At 49.5% G+C, this 27,191-nt stretch overlaps 1 protein-coding gene across 1 annotated transcript; it reads left to right on the forward strand.

Annotated features, from left to right (window-relative positions):
• Window positions 1-6,038: 6,038 nt before the first annotated feature.
• Hrk (harakiri, BCL2 interacting protein) lies at window positions 6,039-24,084 on the forward strand. Its single transcript, XM_026386142.2, has 2 exons — window positions 6,039-6,473; window positions 21,532-24,084. Exon 1 carries the CDS (start codon window positions 6,142-6,144, stop codon window positions 6,415-6,417), a length of 276 nt encoding a protein of 91 aa, XP_026241927.1. The 5' UTR covers window positions 6,039-6,141; the 3' UTR covers window positions 6,418-6,473; window positions 21,532-24,084.
• Window positions 24,085-27,191: the final 3,107 nt, after the last annotated feature.

Genomic DNA, 27,191 nt, shown 5'->3' on the forward strand with positions numbered 1-27,191 from the left:
TGAGCCACATCCCCAGCCCCGCTGGGAGACTTCTAAAAAAGGTTTTTCCTCTTACTGCTTTGGATATTTCATTGAAGATGTGATAGCTGGACTGTGGCAGCCATCTTGAAGCTATGAGGCAACAAGCATGAGGGCCAGAACTAATAATGCAAAGACTGATGTAGTGCAAGCCTAGGTATAAAATGATTGTTGTTTAAATATTTGTACCACAAACCCAACCAACCTTGGGCCTGCCTTTCTCTGGACCAGGACTTGGCACATCTTTTCTGTAAAGGATCAGATAGTAATTACTTTTATGGACCATACCATCTGACAAAAACCATTCAACTCTGCTGCTATAGCACAAAAGCATCCAGATATAAAATGCAAATGAATGATCATGACTGAATTGCCATAATGCTATTATAAAAGCAGGCTGCGGGCCAGACAGGCATACAGGTGTAGTTCGCCAACCCTTGCTCTAGACTTGTCAAGTAAATAATAAAAATCTCTATGATTCAAGTTGGATTGATTTTGCGTGACTTGCACTGTATGCATACTAATGGATAGATCTAAGGTGAGGTTTCTCACACTCAGCACCATTAACCTTTTGGGCTAGATAATCAATTCTTTGTCTGTGCCTTGTAGGATACTTAGTAGCATCTCATTCCACTCACCAGATGCAAATAACACCCTTCAGTTTTGACAACCGAAAATGTCTGTAGACATTGCCAAATGTCTCCTGGGGAGCAACACTGTGCCCGGTTGAGAATCACTGGTCTAGAGTAAATAGCTAGAAAGGGAATCACCAGGTCACAGGGCATATGCATCCTGTTTTTCCAGGTCTGCCAAATTGTTCTCCAGCATTTATCCTCATTTACATGCTCATCAGTATAATTTCAAGTCTAGTGATTTGCTTGTTTAAACCAAGCTCAGTTGCCTTCAATAAGGCGATCATTGCCTGAGCAAAGGACAATATGTCTGAATTTTCACAGCAGGGGTGCAAGTTTAATCAACCCTCTCTCTTGTGACTCCTAATCAAGGAATTAGGTTTTATTTAAGTGAGGTTTGGCCTTTATGCTTAAAGTATGGATGAGACTATAATTAGGGTCTGGTTATTTTTTTTTCCTTTCCTGCTGTGGACATTCATCTGCTCGTCTCTCTTTACTCACAACAACAAGATCCTTAGGGGGAGGTAGCAAATGAATCATTAAGAGGTCCCTGGAGAAGGGACTACCCCCTCTTTTCAGGTAAGAGAGGGTTAAATAGGATGCATGTGAGAGCCAAACGCTGTCTGGCTCCAGGTCTGTCGGATGGAGGGGACCTTCCTGGGAATTACTGCCAGGTAATTCAATATTGGACTCAACTGAAACCTGAATCCTTTGGTTTTCCCGGTGGGTTTGGGTCCAGGTCCTGATTCTGCTTCTTAAGTGGATACTTAATAAGCCCCTGATAGCAACAAAGACCCTAACTAATATTTATTGAGTGCCAAGCACTTTACGAAACACTGGATATACATTCTCTCTTTTGATCCTCACAACAACCCCATGAAGTAGGCACTAGTATTATCATTCCCATTCTACAGATGGGAAAGCAGAGGCTTAGGAAGCCCCTTCACCCCCCCCCCAAAAAAAATAGTCTGCCCCAGGTACCAGTTATGGCATCCTGTGGCTGGGGTGCAAGCCCAGGTCACGCCGGCTCACGGATGCAAACCACTCTGTTTTGACTGCGAGTTCAATTCAAGTATGCCGTGGTTCACCAAGCAGTCTCCTGGCACCGACCTGGCCTTGGCATTCATACATGGCTTCAGGAAGCACAGCTGTTTGGAGGAGGCACCAGCTGTTCATTCATTTACCACTTCACCAAGCCACATGAATTAAAACGCCATACGGTAAGGCTCACTTGGTTTCAAACACCAGGACAGGTAATTATTGTTTTAATTAAAGAAAAGAAATACCCAACCTCTTCCAGCTCCAAGCACGGGAGTATTTATTTCTGGAGGAGACAAGGGAATGATTCAGGGCAAGGCATTTATATAGTTCTGATCAAATATATCTGTATATTCTAATCAATTATGTATGTATTAATTTATAGTTTTAATCAGTTATGTGTGCATAACTCTATGTGTGATCATCTTGTATGTTTGAAAGAGAAAAAAGACAAATTAGGATGGTTATTTTCTCTCTCTTTAAAAATTTTTAGTTGTAGATGGACACAATACCTTTTATCTATCTATCTATCTATCTATTTATTTATTTCTATGTGGTGCTGAGGATCCAATCCAATACCTCACACGTGCCAGGCAAGCGCTCCACCACTGAGCTACAAATAACCAGCCCTGGGTGGTTATTTTTCTCTTATTCATTCATTGAGTTCATATCTCAACAAATGAACAAAACTTCACGGAGTAGAAAATCTGTCTGTATTTTTTCCCCCCTCTAAGCGAGAGTCTGTACTTCCTTGCAACTGGTAGGAAAATTTTCCCTGAATGAAATTATCAAGTGAATTTCCACAAACTGTTTTCCAAAATAACCCCCTAAAACGCCTCCTTCCTTGAAGGTCTCCAACAAAAGAGGGTACAGGAAGGAGGGGAACAGGCACACACCCCTTCTCAAAAACCCAGGAAAGAATGCCCCAGCGGCCAATGTTGGGGGACACGTCAGCTTCCAGCTGCCCACTTAGGGCAGTGCCCCGCTCTGTATTGGTTTTCCAGGGTTGCCATAGCAACGCACCACAACCAGAGTGGCTTAAATAACAGGAACCGACCTTCTTGCCGTTCTGGAGGCTGGAAGTTCAAGATCAAAGAGTCAGCAGGGTTGATTCCTTCTGAGGGTTGAGAGGGAAAGATGAATTCCACGCCTCTCCTGACTTGTAGACAGCCCTGTTCCCTCTGTTGTCCCCACGTTGTCTTCCCTGTGTGTGTTGGTGTCCTTATTTCTTTTTTCTTTTTAAGTTGTAGATGAACACAATACCTTTATTTTATGTATTTATTTTATGAGGTGCTCAGGATCAAACCCAGTGCTTCACACATGCTAGGCAAGCTCTCTACCACTGAGCCACAACCCCAGTCCCCTTATTTCCTCTTTCTATAATCTGTCTTAATGGATTAGGGCCCACCCCCAATGACCTCATTGGATCTGAATTACCTTTTAAAAGATTCTGTCATCAAATATAATATAGTCATCTTCTGAGATACCAGGGTCAGAATATCAATATATGAATTTGGGGGTACCGGGAGGGATACCATATAGCCCCCAAACAGCCTCATGTCTCTCTTCTGGAGTCCCCAGTGGTGACAAATAACAAAGAGCACAACTTTGGGGCCAGAGAGCCGTGAAATCTTAGAAAACTTACTTAATAACTCAGTCTTGATTTGTTCAGTCTCCATGTTGGACTCCAGTTAGTCTCCATCTTACAGAGTTACAAGGAGGATGAAAGAGTTAATAAGTCCAAGGCATTCCTAATAATGCCTGGCACAGAGTAAGCACTCTATAAGTGTTTATTAAATATTAAAATAAAACCTTTTTTTTTTTTTTTTGCAGTGCTGGGGATCAAACTCAGGGCCTTGTGCACGCTAGCTAAAACTCATTTTGACTAAAGTTTTAGGATTGTTATGTAACTCTCCCAAAGAATTTCTTTCTGTGGGCAGTAGTTTAACAGAGAGTCACCAATCCAGAACAGGGAAACCATGTAGATATGAGGGTGCCGGTTCTCCAACCTTCTTCAAAGCACGCCACTCACGGACTCCATGATCTACTTTAAGATGTGAACAGGAGCCAACATTTTATTAAATGTGAACAATATGCTAGGCATCATTCTCAGGAGGTAGCAGTATGATCTTATTTCACCCTGTTGAGTTAGGTATTCTTATTGTTCCCACTCTACAATTAAGGAAATGGAGACTTCAGAAGGCCACATCTCCAGGCCAGGTTCCCCAGTGAGTCAGTGCTGGGGGAGGGCAGGGCAACTCTAGTGTGCTTTAGTGTGTCGGGGACATGGTCTTCCCTTGTCTTCCACTTATCCATAACCCCCTTCTCTTCTCCCTCTGGTGAATGATACATTCACATGTGTTCCCTCTGCTACAGAAAACATGCAAGCTGCTGGGACTGGACCCAGCGCCACCTTGTGAGCCCAGCATTTCGAGGGGCAGGCTTCCAAACAGGGTAATAATCGTCCCATTAAAATTAATGTCCATGAAGTGAGCCGTTAAAAGCGTGCAGATTAAAAAAAAGGGGGGGGGTGTTCAATTTAAATCCGAAGGGCTTTTTAAATAGACACTGTATCTTCATTCTTGGAACGCTACACTCGGGCAATGGATCAGGGCCCCTCTGCAAAGACAAGGGGAGGATTAAGGAGGTGAGTCCCAGGAGATGGAGAAGTGGTTCTGGCCAGAAGCAAAGGGAACCAAGGTTTATCCAGGGCCCACTGCATGCCAGGTGCTTGGCATAGATTTCTTTCATTTAGTCTCTGCCCCAGTCCTGGAGGGAGGTATTATTATTCCCAGATTACAGGGGGCAGTATAAAACCGCAGTTAAGAGCTTAGCGCCTGCAGCAGAGTGCCCTAGTGTTGATCCAGGCTTCACTTTTTACTAACTCTGCGAGCATGAGAGGACTTACCTACCTGTGCCTCAGTTTCTTCATCTTTAAAATAGGAAAATATGAGTGCCCTTCCCCCAACAACAGAGTCACTGGGAGACTCGTGTAGACTTTTGCAGGAGAAGAGGCCAGGGCCTGGATTCAACAAGGGTTGGCTGTTATTAGGGTCGGAGAACGGGGCTCAGTGAAGGCCAAGGCCAAGGAAATCAGATAGCCCAGGTGAATCTGAGTCCTGAATCTGTCATTGCACCATGCTGCAGGCCAAGGGGGAAATAATCTCTCCTCTCCTCATGACAAACAGACCCAAAAATAAGTTCAGCATCTAAAAGAAGCTTTTCCAAGGCATCAAAGAATCCATCAGGCCGTGGCAGAACTGCCAGTGGGAAAGAGAGCCCTGAAACTTCCCCCACCAGTTCCCAGATCACTGGCTGGGAACTGCCTCTGGGCTTCTCTAGTTGTTTGACCCTCAAAGGATTTCACATTGCCCATCTGCACCTTCCCCTTCAGGGACAACTCCAAACTTCCCAGAGACTGTCAGGACATTGAGCAGCCTGGGATTGGAAAGCTGGGGATGGGGAGGTTTAAAGTTCCCCACGTCACAGCCCCCTCCCCCACCAGCGTCAGTCAGCTTCACTGTACATTAAATCTGGATGGCCATCATTAGCTATAACCCCGGCAAGAGAATCATATTCACAAAGAAAGCAGGCAAAAAGAAGTTTCCATCTAGAAAGCGCTTTGTGAGGGTCTTTCGGGTGCCTACGAGTCGCACCCGGACTCAGGACCGAACTCTCCACGCAGCCACCCAGTCACTTCGCCTCCATCAGGGGCTCTAGGCACGCGCCAGGGGAGCGTTAGGGTCAGGCTGCTAAGCTCAGCAGTGGGTGGGGACGTGTGTCGGGTGTCTTCAAACCCTAACTGTACAGGTGACGAAGTCAGACCTGAAACGAAGCACACTGGGTAGAATATGGCCCTTTCACAAGATTTTTGCATCCACACACCTCCCCAAAACAAAACAACAGCTCCGGAATATTTTTTGAATAATGCAGACGAATTCGATGTCAGCTTCATCCCCAAACGGCAAACAAGCCCGCTTCCCTCGCCAAATCGGAACTGGAGCTGAATTCAGGAAAAGGAAAAGGAGAAAATCTCCTCTCACGTGCCTCGCCACGGCGGGGGTCCCCGAGACCCCCAAAGCCCCGGGCCCGCTCCGCAGGGCGCCTTCTCCTGTCCCAGCGCGCCGCGCTCCTCCTCGCGAATCGCGCGCCCTCTCGCTGCTGCCGGCGCGGCTAGGGTTAAAAGTTACCTCTCGGTTTCTTCTGCCTGCAGCCCCCCCCCCCGGGGGCCGGATGATGTAACCCCCTCCCCGCGCCCTCCCCGCCCCCCTCCACCATGTGACACTTTAATTAATAATAGCGCCGTCAGCACAACAAACGCACAACACAAGGAGAAACTTGGTGTCCAGGGGAGGCCCCCGGCTGCTGGAGCGCGGCGGCGGCGGGCGCAGAGGCCGGAGGCAGAGGAGGCGAGGGGCGGCCCGAGCGCGGGGAGGGAGCGAGGCGAGCGGTCATGTGCCCGTGCCCCCTGCACCGCGGCCGCGGCCCCCCAGCCGTGTGCGCCTGCAGCGCCGGCCGCCTGGGTCTGCGCTCCTCCGCCGCGCAGCTTACCGCTGCCCGGCTCAAGGCGCTAGGCGACGAGCTGCACCAGCGCACCATGTGGCGGCGCCGCGCGCGGAGCCCGAGGGCGCCGGCGCCCGGCGCGCTCCCCACCTACTGGCCCTGGCTGTGCGCGGCCGCGCAGGTGGCGGCGCTGGCGGCCTGGCTGCTCGGCAGGCGGAACTTGTAGGAACGCAGGGCTTCTTGGTGGGGCCAGAGCCGAGACCCAGCCGGATCGAGCAACAGGTACGCTAGCGACCGAGCAAGCAGAGCCAGGGCGCGGCAACTGGGCACGGCATACGCGGGCCTGGCCCGGGAGCGGGAGAATGGCAAGTTGGGCTTTCTTCTCTTACCCTCTTTTTTCTTCCTCTGCTCTTTTCTCTCTCTTACAAGGATCTTCGTCACCCTCTCCTACCTAGTCCCCATACGTCCATATAAGTAAGGTCCACCGTTTCTCTCCCTATCTCTTGGTCTTAAGTGCACCTTGCCACTCTTTCTAGCGCGGTGGCCTTAGAAGGACTTAAGACTCCAGAATTTCCACCAGCCCCACAAGTATACACACGATGCAAGTCTAAAGTACACTTGCTTTAAGAACATGATTACAAGCCACGCCAAGTGTTATTATGTATTGGGGTTTCAAAACAGGTCTTCAGGCCCCTTCCAACATCTCTGCCCTCTTCGGAGCCCCCTGCCATGCCTAAGTCGCCCTGTCTCCATCACTTCTACTCTCAATCACCTTTCCAGTGCCTGGAAAGTGTCACTTGTCCAGTGTCTGGATCTTTATTCACTCCAAGCACATCTGGCCACTTCCTCCCCCTCCAGGTTTGCGGCTGGCTGGGTCTTTCTCTCCAAGGCCCGCGCACTTGGCAATTTTCCGTCACCCTGCTAACTTGGTCGCTCCTTTTCTGGAAAGGTGTCCAATTTAAGGAGCTTGGCCACCTGTAACCAGACAGTTGTAGCTGCTATAAGGAGAAGCCCTGGAAGTCGGAGGGAATATGAGGTTCTTAGGGAAACTCCAAGTAGATTTAATAAGAAAGTATTTATTGAGCTTCTGGGTACTCTGCAGTTCAGGGTGGGGATGTTTTGAGAGCATCTAGGCTAGGCACTGGTCAGGGGTGGAAGTGGGTACTGAGTGTCCAGTGTGCTTGGTGTTAGAGAATTGTACCAGGCCCTTGGGGTGGGGGCAATTATTGAGCACTAGCTGTGCGCCTGGCACTGTGCTAAGGCTTGGCGGGGTGGGGGGTGGGGGTAGAAGTGTTCAGGATCGTCTTTCCAGGCTCTGGAGTTGGGAGGAACGCTGCAGAGAATGGGGGTGGAGAGAATCAGACTGAGCCAGCCTAGTTGAGCCAAGGGGCAGAAGGCGAAGATTAAAGGTGAGATGGCCAGCAGCACCGGATGCCCGGCCCACGGATGCACAGCTCTGTGGTGTCGGCTGATCCCCATCGTGCATAGACACCTTAGGAAGCTGGCGGGGCGCCCGCAGGCGAGGCTCGGGCGTCTGCGCCCTCAGGGAGAGGCGGCAGCCGGAGCGTGGGGGGTGGCAACGCCCGGGGAGCTGCGGGGGTGCGCAGGGTGTGAGCCGGGAGCGCGGGCGACAGATGTCGCGTGGGCCCGCGCAGCCCGGGCGCTGGCGAAGAGAAGTGCGCGCTTTGGGGCGCTCTCCTCGCGGCTCCCGGGCGCCGAAGCTCCCATCCGCTTTTCCCCGCGCCTTCCTCCACTCAGGCTAGAAGGGCCAGACTGGGGCCGCGGAATCCCAGGTCCCAGACCAACATTTTGGATCCTGTGCAGGGGGAACAGAAAAAGGGAACCGAGCGACAGATTTGAAGGCCAAATCGTGTAATTTGGAAAAAGAAAAAGCAACAGGCAAGGAGACCAGGAAAAGGAAGGTTCGGAACCTGGAGAAAAGACGTTGTCTGAAGAACAAGTCACAACTGGAAAAATGAGAAGGAAAGATGGGAGGGGAGGAGACTAACAGAAACGGGGAAGGGGCTTTGGTTCTTGGGTTACAGGTGGGATCGCAGAAGCGCTCACTTTCAGGGACCAGGTGGTGCTGGCAGTCGGGCGCCCCACCCAGGAGGCAGGGGACCCCGGCCAAGGCCTGACCGTGTGCCTACGCGGGTGTTCATGAGTACTGGGGTGTAAGTGTCACCCAAGAGAAGGCTGCGGGGCGAGCCCCGTGCGCTCGCGTGCGCCTGTACGCGGTGGAGAAGTTGGAAAACTGCGGCCCACGCTGCAGGGGAGGGGTGACAAGGAGTTTCGCTAGTGAGTAGCGTTGTACGAGGGTCGGCAGGTAAGTGTAGCGGTGGAGTCTACTTGACCATCTTTACTCTGTTTCTGTGCCAGTTAGTTGCGTGCTGTTTCCTGACTCTGGACTTCCTCCCCACACCCATTTCTGGATTGCCCTAGCACCTGCTGTGCCCCGCTGCAGCGTCTGCAGGAGACACACCCTGCAGGGTTCTCCTGCCGATAGTGCGGTGACCCCACCCGGCTTTCCTCCAGCGCTGCCCTCTCCCGCTCTTCAGACACCAGTAGATTGTACATCACCCCCTGCCCTGGGCGGAGTCCAGGAATCCCCCATGTTTGGGTTCCAGGTCTCTCCCTTCCGCCTACATCCCGACCTCAAGCTGAGTGCAACTCTGGCCTTCCTGGTACTGAGGCTGAATTTTTTCAGTCTTTTCCCAGGTCCAGTATATTAGGTAGAAGTGAAAAGAAATTCATGGAAGAAAGACCATTTGTTGACTTCTGTGCTCAACGTAGTGTGCTCTCTCCACTTTCCCTATCCTGGTGGAGAAGTGGGGACCATCACACCCTACCTGGATGCCTCAGGGAGTCTTGTATCTGCCACAGAGGGCAGGAACCACTACTTCTAATTCTCTTGGGTTTTAGGGTGAGTTTAGCTATTTGCAGAATCAGTAGGTCCGACTTACCTGTTCTGGACTCTATTGTGAGCTGGAGACACTGTTCTCAGAAGCCATCATTAACAACAACAACAAACAGAAACAAATCCCAGAGACTCAGTTTTTCCATTCGTAAATTGGGGACAATAATAGCATCTGTACATTTTGCATTGCACATGTTCCTTTCCAAAGTAGTCGACATTTAACCACTGTTATTGCTGGGGATTCCACACCATTCCTCTTGTCCTGTAGAGGTGCCAGACAGGGCTGGGGGTGTCACTTAGTGGTAGAGCCCCTGCTGAGAGGCCCTGAGGTTGATCCCTAGTTTTGCTTTAAAAATAAATAAATAAAAATGAAAAAAAAAAAAAGGAATTGCCCAGTTGCTTGCTGGCAGTGTGGCCTTGGGAAAGAGCTATTGCTTCACTGAATCTCTCTGTAAACTAGAGCTGTGCTCTTCCAGGTTTTTTTTTTTTTTTTTTTTTTTGGCCGATGCAAGAACATTCATTAAAAAGTGTCCAGTACAGAGCCTGGTTCTTCGTTCACTGCTTGGCTTGAATTGAGGCTTGAAGTCCTACTGACTTCAAGCGGGAACCTGAGACAGAGCGCGTCCACCTGATTGAGAACTGGAATTGGGATTTCTGTCTTTGAGGACCCCAGGACCCCTTACCTGCCCCCTACCACAGGACTTGGGGGCTGCCAGGAAAGAGAAGATAGCTGGGAGTGTGGGGGTGCATGGTGAATTCCTGCACTTGTGAGATTCCCTGTCTGAGGGTGCCTGGGGAGTGTCCTCCCAGGCTGGGGAGGCCCAGGATGGGTATGATTGAACCAGTCACTGGTCAAAGATGGGAAGAAGAACAAAAGAGGCTTTCTAGTGGGCTGGCGTGGGAGGGAGGGAGGGAGAAGCCCTGGAAGGGAGAGGGAATGGAGCCCAGGAATCTGCCTGGGAGAGGGGGCTGGAGTGGGCAGACCCTGCCTTGGGACCTGGGGAAAAGGAGAAAGGGGGACTCAGAGGAGACGTGGTCAGTGGCAAGGAAGATAATGGCCCCGGCAGGAGTCTGCTTTAATGAATTAATGAAGGGCTGGCCCGCCAGCCAGACAAGCTAACCGGTGCTTGGCAGGTACTTTGGGGATTAAGTGGTTAAACCTGGAGGCGCGACCCGACCCGCAGGCTTCCCTCCCAGCCCGGCACCCCTGCCAGGATTACTTTTAGCGCTTGAAAGCTTGGGCTTCTGCTTGGCCAGGGGTGAGCGCCAGCCTGCAGGAGGACAGCTGTTGGGAAGGTACCCCCGGGAAGGGGCCAGATGTGCAGGACCCTGGCAGCCTTTCTGCCACATGGCTGCTGTCTGGAATTATCCACTTGCCCACTGAGAGGCCTTGAGTGCACAAGTGACTGAGCTGTGGATGTAAAAACAGCCCCCACTGAGGGACAATTAAATACGCCCTTAGATGTGGGCTGAGTGGATTTGGCCATGGCTCCTTCTAGGTTTTGAAACGTCAGCTTTTCAGATCTACTTTGGGAGGCAAGAAAGGGAACGACTTGTGCTTGTGTGATAGGGTTTCACGGGATTCTAGAGCTACCCCATAGTGTCCCTAGCCCCTGGTGACTTCCTTGTCACTGGTACACAACTATGTGCTGGAAAAAAAAAAACACAAACAAACAAACAAACAAAAAACAAATCACTCAGAAACTAGGCAAGACAGTTTTCTGTCCCTGCCCCCTGCATAGAATAGACACCTCCAGCCCTGGGCCTTGTGCATGACAGACAAGCTCTACTACTGAGCCACATCCTTGGCCCTAAGATAATTCTTATTTTTCCCCCAATTCAGCTTCTTGCTCTTACTCAACTATGAATAGTCAACTATTATTATTGCAGTGCTGGGGACTGAGCGCTTCAGCATGCCAGGCAAGGGCTCCATCACTGAGCTATACCCCGGCCCTCAACTATTAGTTAATGAATGCCTACTGTGTGCAAGGCACTGTAGATACAGAAAGGACCAAGATATTGAAGCCCTGCTCCCATGGCCCATTTAATTCAGTGGAAAGAGAAATAAATAGTACATAAAGCTTGTTCTGTTTACTATTATATAATGAATTACTCCAAAACTTAGGGGCTTCAAACAGTTATTTTATTATGCTCATACATGCTGTAGGCTGGGAATCTGGTCAGGACATATCGTCAGGGGTTCCATAGTGTGACTCTTCCCGCTGCAGAATGACTGGGGGCTGCGTTTGAGACTGGGTGGCAACTTTATTTTCATGTCTGGCTGTTGTTGCTGGGAGGCAGCTGGTGCTGTCAATCAGAGCCTCATATAGTCTGGGCTCCCTCACAGAATGGTGGCCCTTGAGATTGGATTCTGAGATGGTGATTCAGAACTTCAAGAACAAGTGGCCAGGGAGGGGAACCAGGTGAAAGCTGCTTTGCTTTCCTGACACAGCTTTGGAAGTCACTTTAGTTAGAAGCAAGTCATACGCCAGGCCAGATTCAAGGGAGGGATTAGACTCCGGGCCTTGAAGAGTGACAAGGTTCTGGAATAGTATGTGGGACAGGAAATACTGTTGTGGCCATCTTTGGATTATGCAATATAACACAGAGATAATTTCAAGAAATACTTGAGGGTTGTAAAGGTGATCTGTGATGATAATGTAGTAGAGTACCTGCTGAGGCATGGGGGAGAGAGTACCACCTTGGGGAGGAACCGGGGGAGTAGTGGTCTTGGGTGACAAGGAGGAGCTGGCCTCGATTATAACTGCAAGAAAGATGTTCTAGAACAATAGCAAGTCCAGTAGCCTGGAGGTGAGCCTTCACATTGTGTATTTTTAAAAATATTTATTTATTTTTTCTGCCCTAAACTGGTGCCCCTGCTATTGAGTAGGGGGAATCTCTGTTTTGGCCTATATCAGTAAAATGCCTCCTTAGATTACTACTGGATGACCAGAGAAGAAGGACACTCTTCAACCTCCCCAAGTGGAGAAAATGGGCTTCTCCAAGATGGCTGCCTTACAGCGCTCTGCTCCCATGATCCTTTGCTCCCTAAGTCAGAGACTTACATTTCTCTGGAAAACTTCCTGTAATATTCTTTTTTAAAGGAACTTTTTTCTTGATGACCCAAAAATTACAAGTTCATGGTCAACTATTTAGAAAATGTTGAAGAGAAGAAAATTGTAGTCTTGTCTCCAGAGAAAGGAGGTCTGGCTTTGAGCAGAGGGTCTGACAGCAAAAGATTCCCTGCCTTTGGGTAAAGACCAAAGAGCTTCTGAGCTTCCCATTGGACCCGACTTGACTCTTTCATGGTGCGATTTTCTGACTGCCACCTGATGGTGATACCAGGGACTGTCTACCTGGGACTCTTATTACCTTAAGCCTGCACATGTTAAGCAAGTGCTCTACCCCCAGGCAATTGGGAATATGGTGCACCCTTTTCAGGCTGGGTGAGAACTGTGGGACCCTGGTTCCTCTACACACCTTCCTGGACCGCCATTGCTGAGAGAGGCTCCCTAGAAACCCTCTTGTGCCCGAAGCAGACGTTGGCGAGTTAACGAACCAAATAGGAAATCCGTTAGTCTGCAGCTTTACTGGGCTCATTCTTTGAAGGTTGCAGTGTTAAGTGGGATAAATACTGTATTTTGTTTTATTTATTTGTTTATTTTGGTACTGGTCCTTGAACCCAGGGGCACTCAACCACAGAGCTACATACCCAGCCCTTCTTATTTTTTTTTTATTTAGAGACAGAGTCTCGTTGAGTTGCTTAGGGCCTTGGTAAGTTGCTGAGGCTGGCTTTGAACTCATGATCCTCCTGCCTCAGCCTCCCGAGTTGCTGGGATTCCAGGTGTGTGCCAGGCACCCAGCTGTATTTTGCATTATTTAAATGGTATATGCTAGATAATTTGAAAATGTTTCATGAGAAAAGCAGTTTCCTGGAAGCAGTTTGCCTCCCCTACCTTTTTATAATAACATTACCTTGGACTTGGGGTGTAGCTCAGTGGTACAAAAGGTGCTTCCATGTACGAGTCCCTGAGTTCCATCCCCAGCACCAAAAACATACTTCTACTAATTAAAAAAAAAAAACAACACTTTCTTTTGAGAAACGATTTCTACTTTGAAATCATATCAATAAAAGATGTCTATGCACTTATGTCTCTTGTCTCTTTTTTTGTGGTGCTGGGACTGGAACTGGGGCCATCCACATGTTAAGCAAGTGCTCTACCCCCAGGCAATTTGGAATTCTTTTAATAAAGATCTGCATTCAAATTTTAAAAGAAAATTGTAGCGATTGGTTTTATCTCACTCTCTACAGGTGTATTTCTCTCTCATTTAAAACAATGGATAAGTACTTTAGCAAATAGATAAATATATTATCACATAAACTGACTTTACAGATTATAGGTGTGCACCGGACTTTTTCAGTATAGAGGGTCCCTCAGTATCCGCAGGGCATTGGATCTCCTTGGTGACCAGCATCTAGACCTGCTCAAGTCACTTATACAGAACGGTGTAGTCTTCATACGTAACCTACACATATCCTCCCGTGTCCTTTAAGTCATTCTAGATCACTCCTAATACCCAACACCATGTCCATGCTGTGCAAATAGTTGTCAACTGTGCTGCTTAGGAATACCGATAAGAAAAATGTCTGTGTATGTTTCGCACAGATGCAGTTTTTCCTTTTTCTGAATATTTTCAGAAATGTTTTATTTTCAGAAGGTTGGTCGGAGTCGCCGAGGCACGGGGTTCTGCCTGTTTTCTCTGGAAAACTTCCTGTCATATTCTTTTTTACAGGGACTTTTTTCTTGATTACAAAAAAAGTTGAAAGTTCATGGTCAACTATTTAGAAAATGTTGAAGAGAAGAAAATTGTAGTCCTGTCTCCAGAGAAAGGAGGGTCTGGCTTTGAGCAGAGGGTCTGACAGCAAAAGATTTTTTCTGGACACCCTTCTTAAGAGGTGGCACTATTTGGCCGTTACAACATTTATGTCCCACTGTTCTTGGGCATTTAGACTGGCGAAGGCCTTCCTTGGGGCTCACTGTACGCAGCAAGAGTCATGTTTATGAGATATTCCCTGGATGATTTTTCTAACAATGCTCACAAGTGCCACTGTGATAGAGAATGTTAATGTCCTTACATTACAGAGGTTGTCCAGAGAGTGTAAGATGGTGGTAAAGATTCAAAAGCGCTTTCTAGACCCACACTGTCATTCACGCCGTCTCTGGTCCGTGGCTCTGGCCTGTGTACATAACGGGCCTGTAGGCTGGGCTCCTGAACTGGCTGTCACTCTCTCACCTGTGTCCGGGGAACGTTCTTCCAGGACTGCTCCTCTAGCCAGCCTGCGAGGTGGGGGACTCCTAGCACAGCTTTGGGGGAAGGCTCCAAGTCTCAGTGGGCAATGTCACCATGGCTTGGAGAGATTCCCCGCCTTCTGGTCACCGGGGGAGCAAGAGTCATGTTTATGAGATATTCCCGACTCCAGCTCTTGGCACTTACTGAGTCCTGTAGGATGCCAACAGACGGATGATGGGGGCCCTTCGAGTGGCTTTGGAGGGGAGTGTCTTTGGGGGTGGATCCCTTCGGTGGATTCAAGAAGAGGTTCTGTTTTCAAGGAAAATACTATCCCTTGGCAGACCACAGAAAACGGAACCTCTGATAACTGTTTACTTTGTTCACCCCCATTTTATGCTCCATCAGATATGGCTGCCATCTGCCATTTACGAGCGGTGTGACCTTTAGCAAGTCCCTTTACCTCCTGAGCCTCAGTTTCCTCCCCTGGGGACTGGGAATCCTGATAGTGCATTGGGAGGGTTTCATCGTAGAGAACGTGGAGCAGCTTCAGGAGACCTGGCCCTTTCCACTCCCGTGACTGGGCGGTGAGCTCCCAGTGCACAGGAAGCGGGCTGCGATGGGGTCAGTGCGGTGCGCGCTGTGTCACAGGGGTTCCGAGGATGTTGAGGGACCGCTCGGGATGTGTGTTGTCCCTTTGTGGTTTTAAGTGGTGCTCATGGGCCCGTGTTCATGGCATGGACAGGAGCTCCAGGGGCTTCTCTGAGCCTCTTGCTTCAAGCAGATGCTACTTCTGCCTCCCCCGATTTGTGCCCCGCCAGCAGCCTGCTGGTGTCACCACTCCAGGGCTGGGCGAATAGCTGCGTGGTGTATCATGGTTTGGAGGGACCCGGTCTTCTTATTTGGTCATTACCCCAGGTCAGGGCTCCCGTCCTGGGCAGCACAGGCCTCTAAGTCCTGTAAGGATGCAATCCATCATGTCTGTTTTGTCCCTCTGTGTCCCCGTGTCTGGGGGCGTGGTGACTGGCCCAGAGCAGGCATTCCCTAACTACGGAGCGAAGGAATGTGGGCAATCCCATAATGATATCAACAAAATTGACTGATGACATATTCCTCTTCTTCTGCCTATTAAAAACCATGGTTTGGGCTCAATTCTCAAAAGATCTGTGTCCCCAAAAGGTCACGGTTCTAGAAACATCGCTAGAGTTACGTAAGACTTTAGGGCCCATCTAACCCACCCCCCGCACCTTGCAGACAGGGAAACGGAGGCCCAGAGGTAGCTCCTGAGGCTTGTGCCAAGGAGGGCTTAAAAGCCAGCTGACCCTAAGAGCGTCCCAGCGTTTAGGGCTGGGGTTGAAACCAGTCCTTTCCCAAGTGACTGTGGCTTGAGTCGTATTCGACTTGCATGTTTTTTTTCTTTTCTTTTCCTCCAATACTTAAAAATCAGACAGTCTCAAGTAGAAACCTGTATTTCCAGTTTTTCTCGAGTCTGCATTCCCCTGGCAGGCTGGACATGAGTGGCCCCCTTAGATGAGACGAACGTTCTGGTGTCCCAGGTGCATTTTACGGGGCTCAGGGCATTTCCTACATGACCCCTGACTTCAGGGATCACCTACCAGACCTTCCTTGATACACACACCCACACGTGCATCCTATTTGAAGCACATGACTTCATCTGTTTCTCCTGCTGTTGCCTCCAGTAGAAGCAGGTTATTGAGATGGTCCCATGTCAACACAGAAAGCCTTTCTTTATCCTTGTTCATGTTCATATATAGATATATTTGGTACTGAGGATTGAACCCAGGGGTGCTCAACCACTGAGCCACATCCCCACCCCACCCCCCTTTTAAAATATTTTACCTAGAGAAAGGGTCTTCCTGAGTTGCTAGGTGCCTTGCTAAGTTGCTGAGGCTGGCTTTGAACTCAAGATCCTCCTTCCTTAGCCTCCTGAGCCACTGGGATTATAGGCGTGCACCACGGAGCTTGGCCCATTTTCTAAATAGCGTAAACCAGGTTGCAGGGAGCACTCTTGTTTGGATAACTTTGCGATCGAAAAGCGAGGTTTCTAGAGGCAGAACGCAGGACCCAGGCAGGCGCGTGCTCAGGGGCTGCAGGTGGGCGTGAGAGCCTCTACAGACCTCTACAGAGCATCCGAAACCCATTCCGCTGGGTTCCGTTCTGGGCTGAGCTACTTCTTCCTGACTCTGGAGGCTAATTCCTGTGAAAGTCAAGTTAGTCTGACACTCAAGGCCCATCTGCCATAATTTTGTAGTGAGTAGCAGCCAGGAGTCCTTGAGTCTCTCCCTAGACTTCAAGGAATCAATTCTGCTCACAGATAGCATTGAGAACTAGTTCCTGGTCGCAGGGGGCTGGGCAAAGGGGAGCAAACACTTCTTCCAGGGGCTGGTCCTTTCTCTACTGCCCAAAAGGTCATTTGCTTTTTTCAATCCCCTTAGCACAGTCTCCTCGGCTTCCTAACTGGCCAGCATGAGTGTCCCTTACTAAAGTGACATCATGGACTAGCGCAATCTGGACGGGCGGCTTGCCCCCCAGTTCTTGGGCACTGGGATTGCTGGAACTGCCCGTTGCGGTCAACCTGCTGGAACCAAAGATGGAAGAACTGGGGGCGGCCACCTGTGTTCCTTCGCGCACTCACTCACCGACACTCAGCAGGTATTGAATTTAGCATCTACTGTGCCCTGGGCTCTGGGGACAGCATGGTAGGAGAAGGGGAAAAGGACGCCATGTCTGTAAATGCACAGAAACACCTGCTGCCTCTGGGCGGGGTGGCAGCGTTTGGGAGGGTGCAAAGGGGACTTTGGTATTCTTTTATGTTGCCTGAATGTGTGATTTACTACTTGGGCAAATAACAATAAGAGCAAAAAAAGATATTTTTAAAAAAATTTAAGTGGGGCCACTTAGCAGGGAATCCAAGAGTCCAGAGTCTTCTTGGAGGCAGGAGGGAGGGGTGCACCTCCTGCCTGTCTGGGGCTGTGGGGAGACCTCCCAGGTAACACAGCACCATCGCTGCAGCCCAGGGGGCAGGACCTGGGGTGTGCACGTTGCTCCCTCCCCTTCCACATGGTGGGTGAAGAGTGGAAACAGGAACATTTTCTCAAGACAATTCATGAATCTCTCCAGTGATGAGCTGTGCTTGTGAGTCAGCATCTGAGAAAGTTCTTTATGAGCCAAGGTTGAGGGGACGTATCCCAGGAGCAGAGCAGTGGCTCCCAGGGATTGGCAGACTCGATGTTTAACAAACAGTTTCAGCCGAGATGCAGTGGTGCTCGCCTGTCATCCCAGCGGCTCGGGAGGCTGAGGCAAGAGGATCATGAGTCCAAAGCCAGCCTCAGCAATTTAGTGAGGCGCTAAGCAACTCAGTGAGACCCTGTCTCTAATAAGATACAGAATAGGGCTGGGATGTGGGGATGTGGCTCAGGGGTCGAGTGCCCCTGAATTCAATCCCTGGCACACCCCACCATCAAAAAAAAAAAAAAAAAAAAAGAATCTGCCATCATCCTGTCTCAGTGCGTTTGGGTGGGTCTGTGTCTTTCCACGGCACATGTTTAACTTGTGGATCTCTGCTGCTACTGATGACCTCACGGGTTGTTCCAAATTGCTGTGGTTGCAGATCAAGCTACAGGGATCCTCCTGTGCCCATTCATGTGACTAGTTCTGTGCGCTGGATCCCTGGCATAGGGTACGCAACTCGAGATCCCTCCAAAAGACCTTGGTGGGAATATGTTACGTGGTGTCCACAGTGTGGGAACGCATGCTCCTATGCCAGGGTGTTTCCTAGGCTCACGTCTGACCTACAGTAAGTGGGTTCTAGAGTCTGTCCATGTAGCAGCCCAGGACTGTTTTGGATCAATGTCCCCCATTGTGTTAAAGGCTTGATCCCCAGCCAGCAGTGCTGTTGGGATGTGCTGAAACCTCTAAGAAGTGAGGCCTAGTGAGAGGTTTTCTGGTCATCAGAGGTGTGCCCTTGAAGGGGACACTGGGACCCTAGCCCCTTCTTTATCTCTTTTGCTTCCTGACCACCATGAGGCAAGAAGGTTTGCTCTATCACACATGACCCACCTTGCCACAGGCCCAAAGTGATGGGGCCAATCCATCATGAACTAAACCTGTAAATCTGTGAGCCAAGATAAACCTTTCCTCTCTATGAGTTGGTTATCTTGGGTATTTTGTTATAGTAACAGAAAGGTGACTAACACACCCAGGAAGTACTTGGCCAGATTCACAGTAGGCTCAATGACTTACAGGTTGGGAAATTGAAATCAATTTCTGGTCTTATCTAGCTTTGTATGAAAACACCATTACTTTGGGGAATGTAGTAGATCATAACCTTAAAAATAGTTTGTCTCCTCTGTTGAGACCATTGTAATTTTCCTTTCATCATGTGTCTTCAATGAACATATCCAACACAACTTCAGTTCCTCCAACTTTCTGATGCAGGTTCTTGCTCACCATGGCCCTCTGAGCCATGCTTCTCTCTGCCCACACCTTGCTTGGTCCCTTTCCCACCTGAACGACCCCTCCTTCTTCCAAATACAGAGAAAGTACATATGTGTATCTTCAAATGTACGCAAATCCTGCATCCTCTCTGAACCTTCCCTGGTGAATGCAACCCCATCCTGACTTCTGGGCTGTCCATAAACCTGCCAACTCTGGTCATTTATAGTACTGGCCTCTGGCTTGTCATGTCTTCCCCGGTAAGACTGGAGGCAAATTGAGGGCAGGCACCTGTCTTCTCCAGTGCAGAGAACGATGCTTAGCATCCAGCCACCATACTCAATGGCTCTTAGTAGTTGCTCAATAAACATTCCTTTGCTCCCTCCATCCCTCCTTTTTCTGTACCTGGGCTTCAGGCACTGAAGGTTCCATTGTTCGTTCTATAGATTTGTGGCTAGAAAACCAACTGAGAGTTTTAGGTGGCTGCAAAAGCTAGGTTTTAAAAATTTATTTATCTATTTATTTATTTTAGTGGTAGTTGGACACAAATACCTTTATTTCACTTATTAATTTTTCTGTGGTGCTGAGGATCGAACCTAGAGTCTTACACATGCAAGGCGAGCGCTCTACCGCTGAGCCACAATCCCAGCCCCAAAAGCTAGTTTTCATAAACTAAGTCAAAGATGTCTCTCCATTGTGCTAATTGATGTCCCTAAGTGTTCTTTGAAAATAGAAGGTGGCTACCCAGGATGCAGGAGTCCTGTGGTGCTTATGTCCTCCAGGGGTTGAAGGGGAGTTGGAGAAGGGGCGGGTTGGGAGGACTTTTGCTTCCACCTGAGCAGGTCTGAGGTCTGAGGTCACCGGTCCTTGTGACTGTCAGCTAATGTCGGTGGTGGGAACCACGTGTATGATTCACCTCTTTCATGCAGTCAGATGGATTAGTCAGTGTCCAAGTTAGAGGCAGAGGTGTCCCCGAATGGAGTCATCAGAGAGTTTAGCAAGGGTTCCAGGGGAAAGATGTGCACAGGGTTTAGGACAACAGCAGAGATGACGCAGCACCCAGGGGTGGTGACAGAGGGGAGGTAGTACCTCTGCAGAACAGGACCTGGAGCTGGCAGGGGCTGTGGCCAATCTGTGACCCACCAAAGAGAGTCAGGGAACGAACAGCCAGGATCTCACCTCCCACGTGTGCCTCCTATTGGCCAAACCCAGTGGGAAGCCAGAGGCCAGAGGCACCTCTTGGGACAGAACTGTACAAGTCGACTAGGGGAATTTTTCTACCCTGGAAGTAATCAAGTGGCCGTTCTCTGTTTCTCTCCTGTCCCACTCAGTCTGTGTTACTCACATGGAGCTTATTCCACCTGCTCCAGAGTGTGGAGGACATTTTTAAATCTCCCCTGATAATTTGTAACCATAAAAATCTACTACTATTTTTTTTTTTTTTTTTTTGCAGTGCTAGGGATTGAACCCAGGACTTCATGCATGTTAGGCAAATACTCTACCACTAAGCCACATCCCCAGCCCCAAATCCACCGTTTTAAGGCATCCAAGTCAGTTTTTAGTGTATTCACAGAGTGGTGCCACCATCCCCACCATCAATTCCACATATTTCCTATTCCCTTAAAAGAAATCCCATACCCATCAGCATTCACCCCAGCCCTAAGTTGCCACCATTCTACTGGCTGCCTGCAAAGATTTGTCTGTTGTGGACATTTCCTACAAATAGAATCACACAATAATTATCCTCCTGCATCTGCCTTCTTTCACTCAGTAGGATGTTTTTAAGATTCATATCCATCTTGGAGAAAGTATCAGTAGTGCTTCATTCCTTTTTTATGGCCAAGCAATATTCCTGCATGGATAGACCCCATTGCGTTTATCCATTCATTAGTTGACGGACAGTGGGGTTGTTTCCAGTTTTTCTTTTTGGAGATGATGCATAATGCTGCTATGAACATCTGTGTGCAAGTTCTTGTGGACATACATTTTCCCTGGTCTAGGGTACGTGCTGGTTTTCCTGCCTTGCCAGGCGTGTTCATTTTCTTATCTGGATGAGTTCCCCGACACCCTTCCATCCTCAGCAGGGGCCTGCCTTTTTCTATGGGGGGACTTCTCTGACTACCCTTCTCCCTCATGAGCTGCCTGCCCCCTGGTCTTTCATAGCTCATGTCTCCCCATATTGTCCCTGTCCTTTACACAAGATTGCATCATCAGTTTCTCCCCCAGCTCCCCGTCGGCCTCTGAGCCCCTCAAGAGCAGGAATCAACGACATGGGGCAGGCATGATTTGGAAGGAATGAATGAGAGGGCAGAGACTGTCCCCAGCTCTGCTCTGAGAAGGAATCTGTGTAGGGAATAGATGAAGCAAAATATGGCATCGTGGCTCCTGATTCTTTTTTTTTTTTTAATTCCAGAAGATGCCAATGTAAACACCCAGGTCTGCAAACAGAGCCGGATGTGGGCATGCAAACGTCTGTCTCCCTCAGGCTGCGACGTGGGCAGCGATTCTAGTGGGTGGATGGGGGGGGGGACACGACTTTCCTCCCAAATCCCAGCTTCCCAAGGAGCAGCTCCCCTCCCCCTCTGACATCTGGGGCCCGCAGTGCAGAGGCCCACGGCGCTGACGTCACCCGCAGCAGCTGTCTGCACTGACGAAATACAATTCTTGTGATTTCTGCAGGTTGGCGAAACCCTGCGTCCTTGGTGAGAGCTGCTTCCCGTTTTCCTGAGGGGGAGCCCAGAGCTTGACATGCCGCCGTCGGCGCTTGGAGAAGGAAGAGGAAGATAAAGACAGCATCTGGAGCGCAGCGGGACACGGGACGGGACTGGGGACGCCCTTGGGAAGCCCAGCTGCAGAAACAGACACCCCAATGCTATTTATGATATAGCTCTATATATACAAAAAAAAGAGAGAAAAAAATATGAATATTCCGTATCAGTGCATGCCTTGTCTAGGACGTGGTCCCCTCCCTTTCGACACCTCGGATGTGAACTCTGATACTTGGTCATGTCTGGGGCACCAGAAGACAGATGCCTGCTTCTGTGTATCTAGGAAATTTGCAAAGACTGGTGGGAATTGGCCTCTGCCTTCACCAAATACCCCGGGCGCAGATGCTGGTGAGGTTGGTTAGACAAAGCAAGTGAGGACTTGGGGCCAGTTTTGTAGGGACAGTCTGGGATACCTCCTTTTCTTGACACGTCCTAGCCTCTCTCTGTCCCTGTCTAGATAGGTCGCTAAGATCCTACTGTCACAACCAGAGAAATGGGATGTGTTTTCCCCCCGGCTCCTTGCCAATCTGGTGTGTCTGGTGCTTTACTTCCATTTTGCCGGTGCTAAGTGTGTCTTTTCTGGTGTCCCCAAGATCTTCTGTAGACAGACCTGGAAGCCCAGGGGACGGAGGAGAGAGATTTCTATTTTGCTCTTTGGATTATTTTTTTCCCCCCAAAGTCATGAGTTGTAAAAGTGCCCTATGAGAGTCTCTTTCTCCATGTGGGAGCGAATTCGCAGAGTTGCTTGGGGGCCAAGCCTGGGCTGCATTCATGACTGTCTGCTTGGGAGGACAGAGAAAGCTGGCCTCAGGTGCCACTTGGTGGCTGTCTCTTCCACCCCCAACAGAAGTCTCTTGGGACTTCAGCCCCTGGCCTCCCCCACTCTCTAGGGCGATTCCAGGGCTTAGATTTTATGGATTTAAGAGCCAAGAAATGGCGACACTTCTGGTTGGGGGTGATTTATAAGCGAGGGACATTGGGGGAGGGATTGGGTCATTTAAATGACATGTACCAGCATCTCACTGACTGTCAGAGGCCTGATTTCCTTGCCCCCCATCCCTGGATAAGCTAACTATTTTCAGAAGTTTCTAGAAGGGCTAAAAAAAGATGTGTGCTGGACTGAGACTTGGCTGCAAAGACTCTTTGGGGAGCCACAATTCCTTTTGGCTTTTATTTTTTAAAAAAACATCCAGAAAAAAAAAAAAACAGGTATTATTCCTTGAGGCAGGCAGGGTCTTCCTGCCCCTCACCTGCCCTGTACTTGTCCTGGCTAGTGATGAGGTGAAGGTCCTGCCCGCAGACTCAGTCAGTCTCCAAGGCTGGATTTGCAGGTCACCACCCAGTGCTTAGAGATGGGGCTCCCACGGGCTGATTGGCAGACACCCCTGCAGTTCTAAGAAGCCAGCGCCGGGATCCGAAGTCATTAAGGTACATGGGACTGGAGTGACCCCCCTATATGCCTGGCTGAAGGTTATTACCGGGTCCTTTACACAGCATGTCAGGGTTGCTGCAAGCAGAGAGCTGGGTTTCTTTCTTCTGATTTTTTTTTAAACCCATTGCTTATGCTTTTCTAAATAGCCCCTTTAAAGAAAAACGTGGTTCAGAATGGCTGAAGGTAAGGGAAGCTCACGCACACACACACACCCCAGCGCTACACTCAGCAATGCAAAGCAAGCAGGCTGGTTTCTGGAACACACTTATCACTCCAACCTTCCCCCAGCAGAGGCTTGCAGGGGACCCTAGAGCAGGAAGGGCTGCAGAGGATAGAAGGGGACGTCCCCACCCAGCCGGGAACTTAGAGAGGGGGCAGGTTCACTGGAATGGTAGGAAAGAGTTTCTGCTTCTATTTGCTGATTTTCCCAGCCAGAGACAAGAATCCTAGCACACCCATTTTTTTTTTTTCTCTCCTTTTTTTTCTGGGAATGGTTTCCATTCCTACAGTTGTGTGCATCCGGTTCTCTGCTTCTTTGAGGCTGTACCTTCAAGGCTTCAGTAGGGGGACAGACTGACCCTGTAGATCCAGGAAAAGGGTGAAAGGTCAGAGGATCCTTTTTTTTTTCTGACCCTGACTTGCCAGACTAGCTGACCACCTTTCCCTTGGAGGACCCCAGACTCCAAACGCAGGGGCAGGCATTTGGGGGCGATTTCCATTTCAATGAAGCCACTTTGCTGAGAGAAGCCGGCACCCACCGCCCCCTGTGGAGCTTTACAGCCAAGTCCCTTGTACATAGTCTCATGCATTATCAGAACCGGTGTCTTTATTGAATCCTGGCCTTTCCTTGCACATCATTAATTTGAGTGCACTTCTCGACTGCCCCGATTTTTGACAGGGGGTTGTTTTTAATGCTTGTTTTTATATGAGATTTGACTTCTTGATGGACCTTTGTATTAGGAAATTGAAGCATGATATATATATGTCTATAATGTCTCCACCGTCTCTCCTGTTGCATTACTTGGATTGCATGAGATAGTGGGATGGGATTTTGTTTTTTTTTTTTTTCCCTACAAAAAAAAAAAAAAAGAAATATTTCCACCGTGTGCGAAGGCTGGCACCAGCCCTCCCATTCTCTCCCCCCTACCCCTTTCCTCCGGCTGCCAAGGAGCCATTGATTTTGATTAGCTTCACTGCAGAGCGTCTGTGAGGAGAGGGAAAGGGAGAGAGGGAGGGAGGCTTTGAAATAAATTTTAAAAAAGACCTCATATCGGGTTTCAGCAGACAGCAGTGTGTAAATGTGAGTGCGTGTGCGTGCGTGTGTGTGTGTGTGTGTGTGTGTGTGTGTGTCCGTGCAGAGCGGAGGGAGGCCTCTGAGATCATCGCTTAGGTAGCTCGCTGTATAATGAGCCGAGGGGCGGTACACCTCCTCCATCCTGGTCTCAGACGGTGGGGGTCCAGGGGCCATAGGGGCTAAAGCCCTCTGTGACTTCAACCTTTCAGATTCACACCCCATCCTCCCCCAGGCTCCTTTCAAATCTGAGGTTCCATCTTCTGTTCCTTGAGCATTGGATTCTTTGGGGATCCCTCCCCCCCATTGCTGACCCTGCTGGATGCTGTCTGTGGTCCTAGGCTGGGGGCCCTCTCCTAAAGGCAAGGCCTGTCCCCACCTGGATCCCTTCATTAGCACATGGGGGACTTCTTCTCCATTTCTCCCAATGGTCTTGTTTTCTTTTCTATTTTGATGAAAGGGGGAAAAAAAAGGTGGTTTAAACATTGCTGTCACAGAACAATGAAGCTGTGACTGGTTTTACAATTCATGTAGCTGATCTCATGTTCTTCTAACTCTATTGTCACGTTTCTGACGGTGACAACATATCACTCTTCCTGCCAGTGAACTGGGGGCGGGGAGTCCTAGTGTACCCTCCTCCCATGCAAATATCTTTTGGGGACACTGCAGCACCCCAGTGGACATTCTGAGTATCCACTTGGGGTTAGAATCTGCAGGGACCAGCCCATAGGCTTTGTTCTTCTGTGGATACCAATTTCCTTTCTGAAAGTTCCCTTAAGTGAACCTAATAAGGCAATGAGTCAGCACTCGGTCAGTAAGTTAAAGGGGACAGGCCAGACACTGTGGCCGAGTCCCACAGAAGCTGATCAGAAGCTCCACAGAGGGAGCAAGTTGATGTCAGCGTGTCAATTTTAAAACTTAAGCCAAAAGTTTATTTTTAACATTTTAATTGAATCATTCAACACATATTTATTGAGCATCTACAGTACGCTAGGTTGCAGAATTCCACCTCGGAAGACTGACTGACGGATCCTGCAAGGGCAGTCCTGCCTGGAACCAGGCCATGTGAAGCGCCCTTTCCAGTCTGGTCCACAATTTTTTTTTAAACAGATTTGCAGGTCACCACTGTGACCCCAAGCTTTGCCGGCAGATTGTTCTATAGTATTTACTGTGCGCCACGCTACCAGCTGAAGGCGGTCAAATGAAGTGGGCGACCATGACTCGTTTCCTAGCATGAAGACTGGTCCTGGCTGCTTTATATCCTAGTCAGAGCTCTCCTTGGCGAAGCTTTTGCCACTACCAGGCACTATGTGAAGTGCTTCCTGCACCTTTCCTCTGCCATCCCTCACACCCCCTCTAGCAGATTCTACAGCCAGGGAGCTGGAGCTCAGACAGGTGTGCAACTTAGCCTAAGGCCACCTGCGTAGTGAATGGCTGAGTCGAGCTGGGACTCGAGTCTTGGCTTGGTCTGTGACCCCGAAGCCCATGAGCTACCTGCTCTGCTACTCTGGACCTTTTTGTGTGGTGCTGCTAGTTCAAGGGCAAGAGTACATGTGGCCCTAGCAGGGAGCTGGGGATCTGACGTAGGCCTGCTGTATAGTGTCATGCCTGGGGACATTTGAGACTAGAGGGGTGAGTGTGAAATTTTACTGACTCATTCCCCACCCTTTGTGTTCCTGTTTCCAGTGAGGTCCAGGGCCAGAGCATCTGACTCGAAAATAGGGCCTGTCTGAGGTTGTGAGAAGCTTCTCTCACCTCCCTCCTGTCCTCTGCCCAGGCCCCCTGCTCCCCCACCCCCCATTTTTGCACTATGAATGTCAAGGAGCCTGTGTGTGTGGCAGGGATGGCTGGGAGGGTATTTGGAACCCAGGTGGGGCTTCTGGCCCAGCTGGAGAGGCCATCCGCTTGGCGACATTCCGTTCTGGGTTCTGACGCTGTTGGTTTGTTGTGCTTTTTGTAAGAGGGATTTCATACCTTGGAGATGCTTTGTACATATTTGTAATGATTTTATTAAAAACTTGGTTGTGCACTTCTAGCCAGAGTCCTTTGTGTTTTCATTTCCTTTTGGAGGGCCGGTACTCAATGTCCACGGGACAATCTGGCTGCCCTACCCCTGGACCCTGCACACTCTTGATCTCTGTCCCTGCCCCATCCCCAGGGCAGAAAGCCACACACTTACCTCACCTCTGAATTCCTGAGTACCCCTCAGGGGAAGGAAGGGTTTGCTGAGATAGGACCCAGGCAACAGGTTTGAGAACTTGCCCCACAATTCAAAGTCTCAGCTTTGGGCAAATAGGTTACACTGGGTTAAGAACTTTCACCTGCATTTGTGGGGTCTGAGACATACCAAGAGGCCAGGTTCTAGTCTCTTCCTAAGAATGGTGAGTTGCGGCAGGATTCTTAGGGGGAGGCGTTTTTAGATAAGAGATCTTCTCTTTTCCTTTGGAGTCTCACCCCTTCCCCACTCTCTTGTGACTTTGAGGGGCTGACTCCATGCTCCCATCTCCTCCACCATCACCCCCAGGGCTCGGTACCTGACAGGGCCCGGCTGGTACTCCACTTCCCACAGGCCAAAGTAATTGGTCTGAAGACAAATGGGATACTTTCTGGAACTCTGGGGAGGCAGAAGCTCTCTGTGGCGGGGTCGTTCAACTAGCGCAATATACGCATAGAGTTGGGGGGAGGGTCATCTTACCACCACAGGGGACCCGACTGCCTGGGAGGAACACAGAACTGAGGAAGGAAAAGAGACATGGTCATTGCTCCAGCCCCTGAATCCAGCTGTACCTGAAGTCCATACTATTACAGGAACCAAATAAAGTCCTTTTAAAATTCAAGCCATTTTTGC

The sequence above is a fragment of the Urocitellus parryii genome, chromosome 3, assembly GCF_045843805.1.
Source record: "Urocitellus parryii isolate mUroPar1 chromosome 3, mUroPar1.hap1, whole genome shotgun sequence".
NCBI classification, from domain to species: Eukaryota; Metazoa; Chordata; class Mammalia; order Rodentia; family Sciuridae; genus Urocitellus; species Urocitellus parryii.